At 30.0% G+C, this 12715-nt stretch overlaps 2 protein-coding genes and 1 long non-coding RNA gene across 7 annotated transcripts; 2 read left to right on the forward strand and 1 right to left on the reverse strand.

Moving 5' to 3' along the window:
• Positions 1-508: 508 nt before the first annotated feature.
• On the forward strand, positions 509-5010 carry LOC132914773 (carbohydrate sulfotransferase 4-like). Of its 4 annotated transcripts, XM_060974156.1 has the most exons (9): positions 515-861; positions 1553-1680; positions 2365-2412; positions 2781-2914; positions 2984-3219; positions 3292-3490; positions 3564-3743; positions 3848-4182; positions 4258-5010. In XM_060974156.1, exons 2-8 carry the CDS (start codon positions 1561-1563, stop codon positions 4167-4169), a joined length of 1239 nt encoding a protein of 412 aa, XP_060830139.1. In that variant the 5' UTR covers positions 515-861; positions 1553-1560; the 3' UTR covers positions 4170-4182; positions 4258-5010. The 4 variants fall into 4 exon arrangements, with proteins under 4 accessions (XP_060830141.1, XP_060830139.1, XP_060830138.1 ...); XM_060974155.1 differs by having other exon boundaries at positions 517-861; positions 3848-5010; XM_060974157.1 differs by lacking the exon at positions 515-861 and adding an exon at positions 951-1149 and having other exon boundaries at positions 3848-5010.
• Positions 5011-6117: 1107 nt separating this feature from the next.
• On the reverse strand, positions 6118-8459 carry LOC132914774 (uncharacterized). Of its 2 annotated transcripts, XR_009659683.1 has the most exons (8): positions 8295-8459; positions 7888-7979; positions 7462-7520; positions 7114-7245; positions 6856-6916; positions 6630-6675; positions 6397-6451; positions 6118-6221 (listed from the first exon to the last, which is right to left on the reverse strand). It is a non-coding gene; the product is annotated as an uncharacterized LOC132914774 (long non-coding RNA). The 2 variants fall into 2 exon arrangements; XR_009659682.1 differs by lacking the exon at positions 8295-8459 and having other exon boundaries at positions 7888-8288.
• A 369-nt stretch (positions 8460-8828) lies between these two features.
• On the forward strand, positions 8829-12571 carry LOC132914754 (DNA repair protein complementing XP-C cells homolog). Its single transcript, XM_060974123.1, has 5 exons — positions 8829-10750; positions 10822-11027; positions 11097-11361; positions 11444-11612; positions 11748-12571. Exons 1-5 carry the CDS (start codon positions 9059-9061, stop codon positions 12098-12100), a joined length of 2685 nt encoding a protein of 894 aa, XP_060830106.1. The 5' UTR covers positions 8829-9058; the 3' UTR covers positions 12101-12571.
• The last annotated feature ends 144 nt before the right edge of the window (positions 12572-12715 follow it).

Raw genomic sequence — 12715 nt, forward strand, 5'->3', positions numbered from 1 at the left:
CATTATATATTATGAGATTTGTACGCATTTATGGGAAATTGAAAAATATAAAAATACACAGAAAGTTCATAATATGCAAAGATATATAAAACACCCAAAGTATAGTACTTTTTACAATATTTAGTGGATAAAACAATCTCCTACCTAAATTCCATTTTTTTAATTATTCATAAAAATAACTATTTGCATAAAAATTCACAGTTATGAAGTGAAACTTGAGTATTGAATTTCATTCGGATTTAAGAATACACAAGTTCACGAAGTTTTCGAATACTTATAGATGTCTGTTATGGATATAATTACATATGTATGTTATAGGAAAATTTAAAATTTCATTAGAACTGTTATAAAATTCAGTTATCATGATTATATTAGTAAAGTTTAAAATCATATATACATTCTCAGACTGGCTTCAAATTTGTACAATATAATCACAACAGTTTTATCTCATTAATATTAATGGATTCAAATTTCAAAATATTTTATATAGCGTTTTACGTTAAATAACATAATATTTTATATTTTTATGTAACACGTACAATATGGACATAAAAGTATTGTGTAGTAAATGTTCAAATATTTTCATAAGTTAGTGTAAGTAAATATTTATATATTGAACTTGACGCTATCGCTATCTGCCTCTACTAGATCTTACATACACGTGAACCCGTGGATCATGTGGTTACCTTATGTTAGCCGCAATACGGGCCTTTTTGCGTCAGTGGACCACGATGTACGTTACACGTTGGTCGTGTGCTTCCCGTCGCTACTTTAAGATGTTAAGAAAAACGTGAGGTCTTTCGACAGTCACATAACTCACAGCTGGAAGTGTCCAAATGCAACGAACTGTTTGATCCCGAGGTGAGATCTCGTTGTTGTTAGAACCATTTTGGCCATGCAGCAAATCATTAACATGTCTGACGTTTTATTGCGGTGCTGATATTTGTTTGGAATTTATTCTACATCAGCTGTTTATATTACAACATGGTACGACGGAGTAGTTGTTCTCTGCCATAGAATATTAATAAAAATATTACCACGGATTTGGAACTTTTGTTAATGATATACGACTTGATAACAAATCACCCACACAAATCATTCACGCGACGTTAATTGGTCTTTTAATGCGATTTAATGATATTTTATCATGTAGGTGAAATTTCTATTTAACATAATTCTTGTATACATATTAGCTCCACTTTATTTTACTTCTTATTGTTACTATTAGTTTTAAGATAAAATATAGTGGTTTGTGAAAATATTTAAACAGTTGTAGAAGTCTCTTATGAAATCATATTTCTGTTATAGAAGCCATTTTAAAATTCCATTAACACTGTAATGAGATTCAACTATCATAATTGTACTGGAAATAAAAGATAAAGGTATAACTTGCACATTTATGCTTAGAATTTAAATGTGTATGACATGTGTTTATATCTATAAACATAAGATAACAGCTTGTGATATCATTAATGAGCAGAAGCCTTAATTAAGAAACATTCAATGTTCCATTCGTACTTCAGTGCTACAAAGATATTTGTGATTTCCATAGGACCAAGGATGTCAAAACGACTGAGCTTCTATGGTCTAATAGGCCTGGCGTCCCTTTGCATCTTCTTCTTAGCATTTAATCAACGCTACAGCAGCTACCTTGAGCATCGACTGCAGCCGGTGATATCGGTCAGTAAAAAATCGGAGGTGGGGATTGCTCTAAATTGAGTCACGCCAAACACGCTCTTTCTGACGGTAAAGTCTAACTTTTGCACCTAACTTTTTTCCACTTGTACACTAACAATGAACTGTCAAACCATTGCAAACAGTTACCAGCTCTCTTTCTCCCTGTTTCCGCCATTTCCTTCCCTCTTTTTTTGGTTCAAGCAGTATTAGATAAGATAGACACTGAAAATATTCTGCTTAATAAATCACTGGGGTAATTTGATATTAATCTTGTACAAAAAATTAACAAAAACACTGTAAATATTTTAATATTCTACAGTCATTATATATTAATGCACAATTTCTTTTATACCAAAGTAATACAAGTTTGGAATGATTACTTATGAAAAAATGGCTATAAGGAAAATACGTGTATATATGAGTAATGAAGCTTTCTATTCTTTTATGACTTTTTTATGTCTTGCATGTTTCACACAAATTGACATCTTTGTTTGCACTTTTAATTTTCTTTTTACAATGTACATGGAACTCTGTTCACGCTACTAGCATATTTTGGATACTAATGCACTACCTATATAATGAAAGAGGGAGAAAGATATTGTCCTGGTTACATCAGCAGCATTATCGTGTTCACAATATACTATGCACTTTCAGTATGCTAAACTATCAATATTTTCTTCAATATAGGATGTGGAAATAAGGCCACGCATCATCAAAATTCAAGATCCAGTAACGGTAAGCAGAATGCATGTAGATTTACATAAACTGTCTGTTTTGTTCAGTAGAATATGTATTACAAGCCGATTTCCATTGTATAAAACAAAAGGACATTTAAAGAAAAATGTCGAAAATAATAAATAGAATTTAAAGTAATTGTTTTTTTTTTTCATTTCTTTCTTTTATTTTTGATATGTTCAGGTAAGTGAATATTTATCTTGAGATTAATCCTTTCAGTCACAATAAGAAATTAACAGTTAACACATTTAATATGGTAATGGGGACAGAAATTACAAAAAATACCCTATTATTTTTGTTTGCATTGTGTGGATGTAAAGTGTATAAACGGAAGAAGACTTTAATTATAAATTATGTGTGCTTTATAGGCATATTTTAGAGGGTCCATTGAAAATGTTACACTTTCTGAAATACAAGAAGTTGTTGATCAGCAAAGAAAGGCAATTGAAAGAGAGATGGAAGGGTACAAATATCCCAATGGAAAATATGGAGTTAATGTTAGGTACATTGATTTTCATTTCTAGAGTTAATGTACAAAACTTTCCCTGTAATTATATAATAATTCTTGTAGTAAGCTAGAGGACTTAGTATTAGAAAAAGGAGGGAGACCCATGAGAAGTGTGATTTTAACAAGCTGGAGAAGCGGTAGTACGTTTTTTGGAGATGTGATCAACGCACATCCGGCCAATTTTTACCACTATGAACCTCTTCTTGATTTTGGAATTGTACAAATTAGGGGGCCACCACTTGCAGACGAAGCTCTTAGCAACCTGGAAGCATTATTAAGATGTGACTTTAGTAATCTTGGTAGGTATTTAAGTTAATACATAATATAGATAAGTATTTTCTCAGTATAATTATCTAAAAAAATATTCTTAGATCGATACTTGGATTATGGTAAAACGCATCCTTGGGTCTTCAATCATAATACTCATCTATGGAAACAGTGTCAGATTCACAAAAAAATTTGTTGGGATCCACGATTCGTTTCGAAATTTTGTAAATTATTCCCCTTTCAATCAATGAAAATTGTCCGTTTAAGATTGCGTGCTGCAGAGAAACTTCTGGAGCAAGAAAAGTAAGAACGCAGCTCAATTTCTTTTCAATTAATAGTGTAAATGCGACAAACCTCAAAACAATAATTTGTTCAGTTTAGGAATACGTTTAGTTCTATTGATTCGCGATCCAAGAGGAATTTTACAATCGAGAAAGCATCGAGAATGGTGCCCGACCGAACCAGATTGTTCTAACCCTGCATTAGTATGTGCAGACATGGTTTCAGACTTCAGTGCAGCTGTTCGACTAATAAAAAAATATCCACGTACCTTTAGGTATACTTCTCTTTCGCAATGAATATTATCTAAGTTAATTAACTACATTCTTAATGACAGGTACTCTACAAATATTTCAAAATAACATTTTTTTTATTTAACAGGGTGGTACGTTACGAAGACTTATCTGTAGACCCCTATAGACACGTGAAGGAACTGTACAATTTCTACGGCTTGGATTTTCACGTGAACGTGAAGAAGTTTTTAGATACTCATACAAAGAACGACGTGGGTGGTGTCTCGAGCACTTTTCGAAATTCGAAAGTAGCACCCTTTCATTGGCGAACAGATCTCGATTTTGAGGAAGTTGACGAGATACAAAGAGTGTGTGCGGCTGCAATGCGATTGTGGGGATACGTTATGGCGTCGAACTCCAGCCACCAAAAGGATTTCGATCCTCTCACCGACTACCAACTACAATTATGACATGTGGCATAGTGTACGATAAATGTCTAGTATCTGTACGTAACTATTACTGTGTAGAGTGGTTATAATTCTTAGCTTATTTGCACAGATTATTGAAATTATCCCAAGTGCCCTCATTCACATTGAAAAGGTGGTGCTGATAGCTTGTCTAGACAAGCGCTTATGAACTCTTACGATCAATGCCTTTACTGATCCGTTTTAGATTAGTAAAAACAAAAAAAAGAGAACAATGAAAAAATAGCAAATTATTGGACCTCATAAGACCAATGGTGAAACTTGTTCCTTAAAAAATTTAAGAGATGCATAAGTGCTCTTCATAAAGAACAGTCTCAAACTAGAATCTTAGACCAGTGTATTAGGTGTGAGGATTAGAGGTTCCTAAAACCCTGGTACACAACAAGGAAACATCCATATCAACGCAATTATTTAACGAACCTAAATAAAAATCTTTTTTAGAATTCAAACTTTAAACGTCGCGGTCTTGGTATATAATGTAACCGTAACACATTAGGATTTTCCACTGAGATATTAAAGAAAGAAAAAAATATCAAAATATCAAGCATTTGCATAAAATGTTACTTTTCATTAGGTCTTTGATAAAAGTCTTACTTTAATACATTATTTTACTGTGTAATTTTAGTTCTTTCGAGAATGCATATATGCATATTGTTTTACTTGCAATACCGGTTATGTAAATGGGCCAAATTTTAATACTCTCGATTCGCAATTGTTATTGTTTCTGTCTTACACTCTGATATTGTTATTGTTTCTTAAAAAAGTGTGTAAGATCGAAATTTCGAAATTCGTAAGATAAATCTGTAAATAATCAGCACTAGTTAAATATTGGTGTGTCCATTGTTTCATTATGCCTGAAATATTTTTCTTTGAGAATAGTTTCCACGTAACCGGCCTTGAAGCCAAAAATAGATGGTAGTGTTATATTTGCATTAGTTAATTACCTATAATTTCGTAAAAAATTGTGAAATCACAAACAAACTTTTATTCGAATCGCTATCAGATTATTTTTACTATTTTATCAATTGTATATTTTTTACTCAATGTACTATATAGCTATTCACATGAATTTTTAATAAATGTGTACATTATACTTGTTTATCTTTGAATATGTAAATTCTGCGATTGTTTGCAAAGTAAACAATTTACAAAAACAATTGCCCATTAGCGTTAGTTAAGTACAAGTGCTCAACATAAACTAAATGGACAAATGATTACTTTGTAATTATAGGTGCACTTACTCACTTTTAAATTAACAAATACTCATTATGTAAATTCCCTTGAATTATATATCTGATCATTCAATATTTCTTCAGTTTGAATCATCTTACTTTCTACCATATTATCTTACTAGCATTTAGTTGAATTTACAGCAGCAGTGGCTTTTTGTGAATTTGTGTTAAACAATAAAATAATTCATCTAGTCCGAACTATCTTTGTTTTACTTTACAATATCATTCAAATGACATATATCATACATCTTTTATTAATTAAACAGAAAATATTATTCAGCCTAGCCAACCTTATTTCAAGAAGTTTTATATAAAACATACAATGTATGCATAAAAGATTTTTGTGGTAAGTGTACAAATATTTTTGTAAGGTAATGTACATATACATACAGCTATCTCCACTGTGATAGCCGCCAATAATAGTATAGTGATATCAGCCTTGTGGTCAGTTATCCCAGTGTAATTGACAACCTTGCCTTTTAATGGCCTGTATTCCATAATAGAGTTAATAACTATCCTTGGCAGCATGCTTACGCGTAGCTGTCTAATATAAGGGTATCAATTTACATGTTTATTGATATGAAGGAAAACTAGTAATAAACTATGGTGAAAGTAAGTAGTGGAAAATATATCTATCCTTTTATCTTTCTTACTCTATTGTATAAATTGTAGAGAAATATATGCATATAAGAACAAAAGTCTTTAGTTAGAAAATCGTATATATTCATAAAAGGTATATATACATGTGACTTAATTAGTTAAAACGAATTCGTATTGGTATTCAATTCCTGTCTTCCAAGTTTATCTGGAACAAAAATTAATAATACATTAGGTTTTATATCATTAAATAATTTAAAATATATATATATTTTAAATTCAGTGGAAAAACTAATTATCACTAAAGCTCATAGCGTATATTTAAAGCATCACTATAGTAACTGAATTTGAATTTTTTTGTTCAATTATTTAACATACTGTACCTTTTTATTATTCGTCTTCCAGTATTAAACTTTGTAATTAATATGTGAAAAACACCTATGGACAAAAAATAAGTTTTTTTAAAATCAATATATTTATATTAAAATTGCATAAATTAAAGTTGGAATTCAGTGAGGGCAAGATGTAATCATTTTATAGTAAATCAGATTAGCGTATATTATTAGATCATCATCTTAATTCCTAATAAAATTGTTTTTTTTAAACAGTTGCTCACCTTATTTGAAAAATGATACACGTCGTGCTCAAGTAAATTATAGAATCTGGTAAAAAAACAGATGTTATAGACATTAAATTAAAAAATATATATTTTATAACTTAATTGCAATAATAACTTGTAATCAGTAAAAAAATAACATCAAATCTACTCAGACATATGCTTGTCAAGTATCATCATAAAGTATTGTAATCCGGAAATATTTATTAATAAAAAAAATTATTACCTTTCTATCTTTAAAAAAAAAGTTCCATGGTTTAATTATTATTTTCGTGAATACATCTTTCCTGTAAAGTAATAATTCGAATTAATCATAATTAAAATATATTACTAGCAAAAACTCCATAATATTAAATTCATATATCAGTGAAAGAATATCACCATGTTTGCATGTAAGACAGGGATAACTTTTCAATTACTCATCATAGAAAATTTTTGTAATACTTTTATGCCTATATTGTAAAATAAACTGCTTTTAAATTACCTTTCTAGTATCTTTTTTTCCTTTTCAAAGCTTAAATTCTTTTCCTATTTCATGTTATATATATCTTTTTTATCCCATATTTATATATTATCATAGGTGTGGTACATATTCAACCATTTTCATTGTTCGCATCTGAAATAAGCAAACAGATATTGTAATATATTTCTTATTAAAGATTATGAGTAAAAATCATATTCAATATAATAAATATTCAGGTTTATAATATCGACATTATATTTCTGCTTGACCGGGGCGGTCTATATAAATCATCATATTTCATTCAAATAAATCATAAAAAAAAAAGATTTAATTTAAAATTTTATCTTACTCCATTTAAGAAAAACTTACCAAGATTATCAATGGAATTTATTACAATGTATTGCAACTCTACTTCTTGCATCTTTCCCCTAGAAAGAAAAACAAACTTAACTTACATACTGCTCAATTAAATAAATTGAATACATATTTTTATAAATCTCTTCAGGAAACTGAATCACTCATATAATACTCAGACTGGGGCAGTATCATGTCATCATATGAAATACTAATTTTTAATGAAATTCATGTTTGAAAAATTAATCTGAGATGATCTAACGTGAGAATAAAAATATGAAATTCACAAAATTATTGAAAAATAACTACAGAAGAATGAAGTGAAAGTTGAAAATCACAGCAGACACCAAGCTAATGCAATAAAATTAAAAATAGATATTCTATTTTTGCAATAAATATTGTTTTTTGCAATAAAACTTGTTTTAAAGAAATGATACTCACCAGAAAACTTGCAAACAAGCCGAAACTAAAGTTGATCAGCAAGAGGACATCCAAAGCACGTTTCTGATTAATTTTAACGTTTTAAACTAACTCTAGAAAAAAAATAAATCGAATTCCAAATGATTCATTAAATTAAACCAGGAAAATCAATCGAATACACGTTAATATATTCAGAGTCGTATTTCTAGGTTGTAATCAAGAAATACATCATACGAACGAGACTATTTACGTATCATCACATAAAATATAAAATCAAAATTCTGAGAAAGCAATAGCAAATTAAAGAAAATATAATGGTAAATGATATGCTGAAATATCTGTTGCTTAAAAAATGTCGTATTTTTTATGATATTTCGTAATGATGCACGTGATGACTGTGGATTATATAAAATATTAAGTACTCTTACCTTACCATTTTCGACGAAAACTAAAATGAAGGATCAGCGTCTCTTCGACAGAGCTTAAATAGAATTATGGTCTAGGTTCACTTACTTTGAAGAGTGACCTATCGATGTATCAAAAATGCCCTCTATTGGAATTATAGTAATCTATTACAAAAATTTTCAAATCTTATATACACATACAAAATAGATGGGAAATTTTTGGATTAATAAGAATATGTTTAATATTGTCTTTTTTTAATAACCAAATTTTCGATTTATGTGATTGACTAACAACTCTCAGATTTTGTATATTTATTTAAGTCAAGGAAATTTAATAAAATACAATAGTTCTCTCAATTCTTTTATCGAAAACTACTGAATACCTTTTTGTAAAAAAATTAATAAATTTTAATTTATTCATTACTAATAAATAATGATAATAAATTTGCAAAAAGACACAGGGTTGCAAGAATAGTTTTCTCAATCTTTGTTGAGCTTGTATGCATATACGTATATGCGTATATGTATTTAGGTACACACATATTTATCTGTAATCTTTTACGTACTTAGATAACATTTCAATAAATAAAACAAATTTCATAATATTAAAGCATGATGTCAATGTTGGTACTCAAAATTCTATTTATAATTGTGATTTCAGTAAATATAATAAACAAGACATGATTTTGTACATTTTGAAACGAAGAAACTGTTGCAATGTGATACAAGACGTTGGCAAAAAACTAATTCGTAACAAGTAAAATTCTTGCTTTTAAAGCGTTTTTGAAATGAATGGTTTATCAGAAGAGGACAGTTCTGATAGCAGTAATGAATTCTTGGTTGATCCACGGAAAATTAATTTGAATTCTAGTTTCTTCACGAAAAAGAAGCCTGATGCTGCGGCGGTTGAGGATCGGATTGACACCGAAGATGAGAGCACCGATGACGAGGATCTCGAAGATGTCAGTCAAACAGACAATATCGAACTTTTCACTCAGGTCTTGAAAAACTTAGAATATTCGCAAAAATTTAAACAGAACGATGAAAACATTGAAAAGAAAGAATCACATTCTGACCATTCCATATTACAAGAAAAAGAGGAAAAAGGACAAAAAGTAAAAAAAGAGGTAAAAGATACTGCATCGTCTAATGAAATAGATGAACTTTTGCTCCAAGGTGAATGTAGTATAGGTTCACTCTCCAAAAAAAGCTCTGAAGATGCAATAATAAAAAACGAGGAAGACACTGAGCATCCTAATGAATACACTATTCCAAAAGATGGTGTCAAGATTGTTTTACCAGGTAATTGTTTAATGATTAACAGAAAGAAGAAGGGGAAGTCAGATTTGAAAGCAATCTTGAAGAAACGATTAAGAGATGCTCAGATATTAGTAGAGAAAGTAGGATTGCTTTGCTGGTTGGCTTACGGCTTTCGTTTAAATGGCCAGATAAATCAGCCTGAAATAATGGCTGGTGTATTATCATTGATTTCTACTTCAAATTATCCAAAAGATAGAATTGATCTCAAATATCTAGAAAAGTTTACAAAATGGTTTGTACACGTATTTACATTTGAGCCTGTTCAAAGTAATGGTAATAAACAAATAGATAAAGAAACTTTATTGAAAATATTGAAAGACAAAAAAGTTTCTAACTATAAAGAATTGATATTATTATACGTTGCTACATTGAGAGCATTGGGGTTAAATTGTAGATTGGTTATCTCTCTTTGTCCTCCTCATCGGATATATAGTAATAACCCACTTTTTAAATTAGATAAAGAGCCGGAAACTGCAGGGAAAGATAAATCTAATGTAACCAAAAAGAGAAGTTCAAAGAAAAAGGAAGGAGAAGAGGTAGCTTCTGATAAAACAAATGTGATTCAAAATAGTTCTGAGGCAAAAAAAATTGCTAATGCAGAGGCCAAAAAGAGAGCAGCTAAAATTATACATTCGAAATTACAGACTTCTAAGGGCAAAAACAAATCTGATACTAATAAAGACACTAACAGTGAAAGCAAAGCAACTAAAAAATCAAGTACTGAAAGTATTGAAAAAAAAGATGAATCGAGATCTGCAGAACAGGAAAAGAGTATGTCTAGTTTAAGACAATTAAGATCTCGAAAAGTTAATATCAATTCTGAAGATAATAAAGTAAGAAAGTCTACAGATTTGTCTTTGAAGATTGATGGCACAAAATCAAAATATTACATAGAAGAAAATTCAACAGATTCTGAAGCAGAATTTCAGCCTAAACCAAAACGTTCAGTGAGGAAGAGTAATGATAAAGAAGAGGCATCACAAAGTTCTAAGAACATTATAAAAAAAAACAGAAAATTAGTATCCTCTGATAGCGAAGATCAAACAAACAAAACAAAGGAAAGACAAGATATTTGGGCTGAAATATATTTAGAGTCAGAAGAAAGTTGGATTTGTACAAGTGTATTGGATGAAAAAATCCATTGCATACCTGAAATATATGTGAGTGCTTTATGAACCAGTTCATATTATATCTACTAAAGTATGGTAATAACAATTGCACTCTGTTATAGAAAAAAGCAACAAAGCCTGTATTATATGTAGTAGCTTGGAATTCTGAAGGTTTGATAAAAGACGTGACTAGGCGCTACTGTGCGCAATGGCTTACAGTCACACGTAAGCAACGAGTTGATGAAAAATGGTGGCTTGAAACCTTGTCTTATTGGAAAGAAAAAAATACTGCTATTTCTAGAGCTGAAGATGAAATGCTATTACAAAGGTATTTTATATATTTAATTATTTTTACTTATCATAATACTTCTTTATTTGACAGTTTCATTTATTCTAGGGAGTTGGAGCAACCTTTGCCTAGAACGCTTAGCGAGATCAAAGGTCATCCATTGTACGTCATTCAAAGACATTTACTCAAATTTGAAGCATTGTATCCTCCAGATTGTGTGCCTTTAGGACATACTTCTACTGGTGAAGCCATTTACTCTCGCCACTGTGTACATACTATTCGTTCAAGGGAAACTTGGCTAAAAGAAGCCAGAGTCGTGAAACCAAATCAAGAAGCCTATAAAATAGTCAAAGCTCGTCCAAAATACGATAAAGTATATATAATTATTTCAATCTCTTCATTCGTAATATTTATTCTGTAATAATTAAATTTTAAAAATAATTTAATTACAATAGCTTTCGGGAATGAAAATTAAGGACTCACCACTGGAATTATTTGGTGAATGGCAAACTATGGAATATGAACCACCAGTAGCCAAGGACGGTATTGTTCCACGAAATGAGTATGGAAATGTTGATTTATTTAAACAACGTATGCTGCCAAAAGGCACTGTTCATATAAATCGTAAGTTCTTAAAGAATTAATTGATACATATAATGTACCATATGTATTCTGCAGCAAATGTATAAAAATTAATAGAAATAATTATAATGATTTATAAAAATGGAAATTAAGACTAATATATGTATCATGATGTAGTTTCAGGATTAAATCGAATCGCACGGAAGCTTAACATTGATTGTGCACCAGCTGTAGTAGGCTTTAATTTTGGAAGTATGGGTGCAGTTCCTGCACTCGAAGGTTACGTCGTTTGTTCTGAATACGAAGATATTTTACGAGAAGCTTGGGAAGCTGAACAAGTTGAGGCAATTAAACGAACTAAAGAAAAGCAAGAGAAACGAGTTTATGGAAATTGGAAGAGACTGATTCAAGGTTTGCTTATAAAAGAGCGACTAGCAATGAGATACGAGTTTACGGAAGAAACAAAATCGGCAACTAATAAACGGGCAAAACATAAGAAAACAGACGTAAAGAAGACTAAAGTATTTTAAACTGTAAAATGAAATTATAAATCATTTTGCAAGAAACCTTAATAATGTATACATTACAGGAATGATGTAACTTATTATTTCATTACTACTTATAATTTCAAGTAAGAACATAATCTTTTCTGAATATGAAGATATTTTACGAGAAGCTTGGAAAGCTGAACAAGTTAAGGCAATTAAACAAACTAAAGAAAACCAAGAGAAACGAGTTTATGAAAATTGGAAGAGACTGATTCAAGGTTTGTTCATAAGAGAGCGACTACGAACGAGATACGAGTTTATGGAAGAAACAAAATCGGCAATTAATAATAATAATAATAATAATAAACTAATGATAATAAACTAATAATAATAAACTAATAATAAGGCAGCTATTACTATTATATTTATTTCAGTACTATAAACAATCGTGCGAAATAGATTTTTGTAAATAAAACTTGTACAAAATTTTAATATATATGTTTTTCAAATATACTTTCGTTTGATATTTTTCAGATTGTATTTTGCTATAATATATCCAGCTAGTGTTTCTATATTTTTTTAAGATGTTGTTAACCCCTTAGCATACAATGACGTTTGGGAGATGTCATCCATTTCATGTGCTATTGTAGACTTTGA

The sequence above is a fragment of the Bombus pascuorum genome, chromosome 15 (assembly GCF_905332965.1).
Source record: "Bombus pascuorum chromosome 15, iyBomPasc1.1, whole genome shotgun sequence".
NCBI classification, from domain to species: Eukaryota; Metazoa; Arthropoda; class Insecta; order Hymenoptera; family Apidae; genus Bombus; species Bombus pascuorum.

Coding starts and splice junctions, on each gene's coding strand:
- LOC132914773 (XM_060974156.1), top strand. CDS start 1,561: ATGTCAAAACGACTGAGCTTCTATGGTCTAATAGGCCTGGCGTCCCTT. Junction 1,681..2,364: donor GACTGCAGCCGGTGATATCG/GTCAGTAAAAAA, acceptor TCTTCAATATAG/GATGTGGAAATAAGGCCACG. Junction 3,220..3,291: donor ATGTGACTTTAGTAATCTTG/GTAGGTATTTAA, acceptor AAATATTCTTAG/ATCGATACTTGGATTATGGT.
- LOC132914754 (XM_060974123.1), top strand. CDS start 9,059: ATGAATGGTTTATCAGAAGAGGACAGTTCTGATAGCAGTAATGAATTC. Junction 11,028..11,096: donor GATGAAATGCTATTACAAAG/GTATTTTATATA, acceptor CATTTATTCTAG/GGAGTTGGAGCAACCTTTGC. Junction 11,613..11,747: donor AGGCACTGTTCATATAAATC/GTAAGTTCTTAA, acceptor ATCATGATGTAG/TTTCAGGATTAAATCGAATC.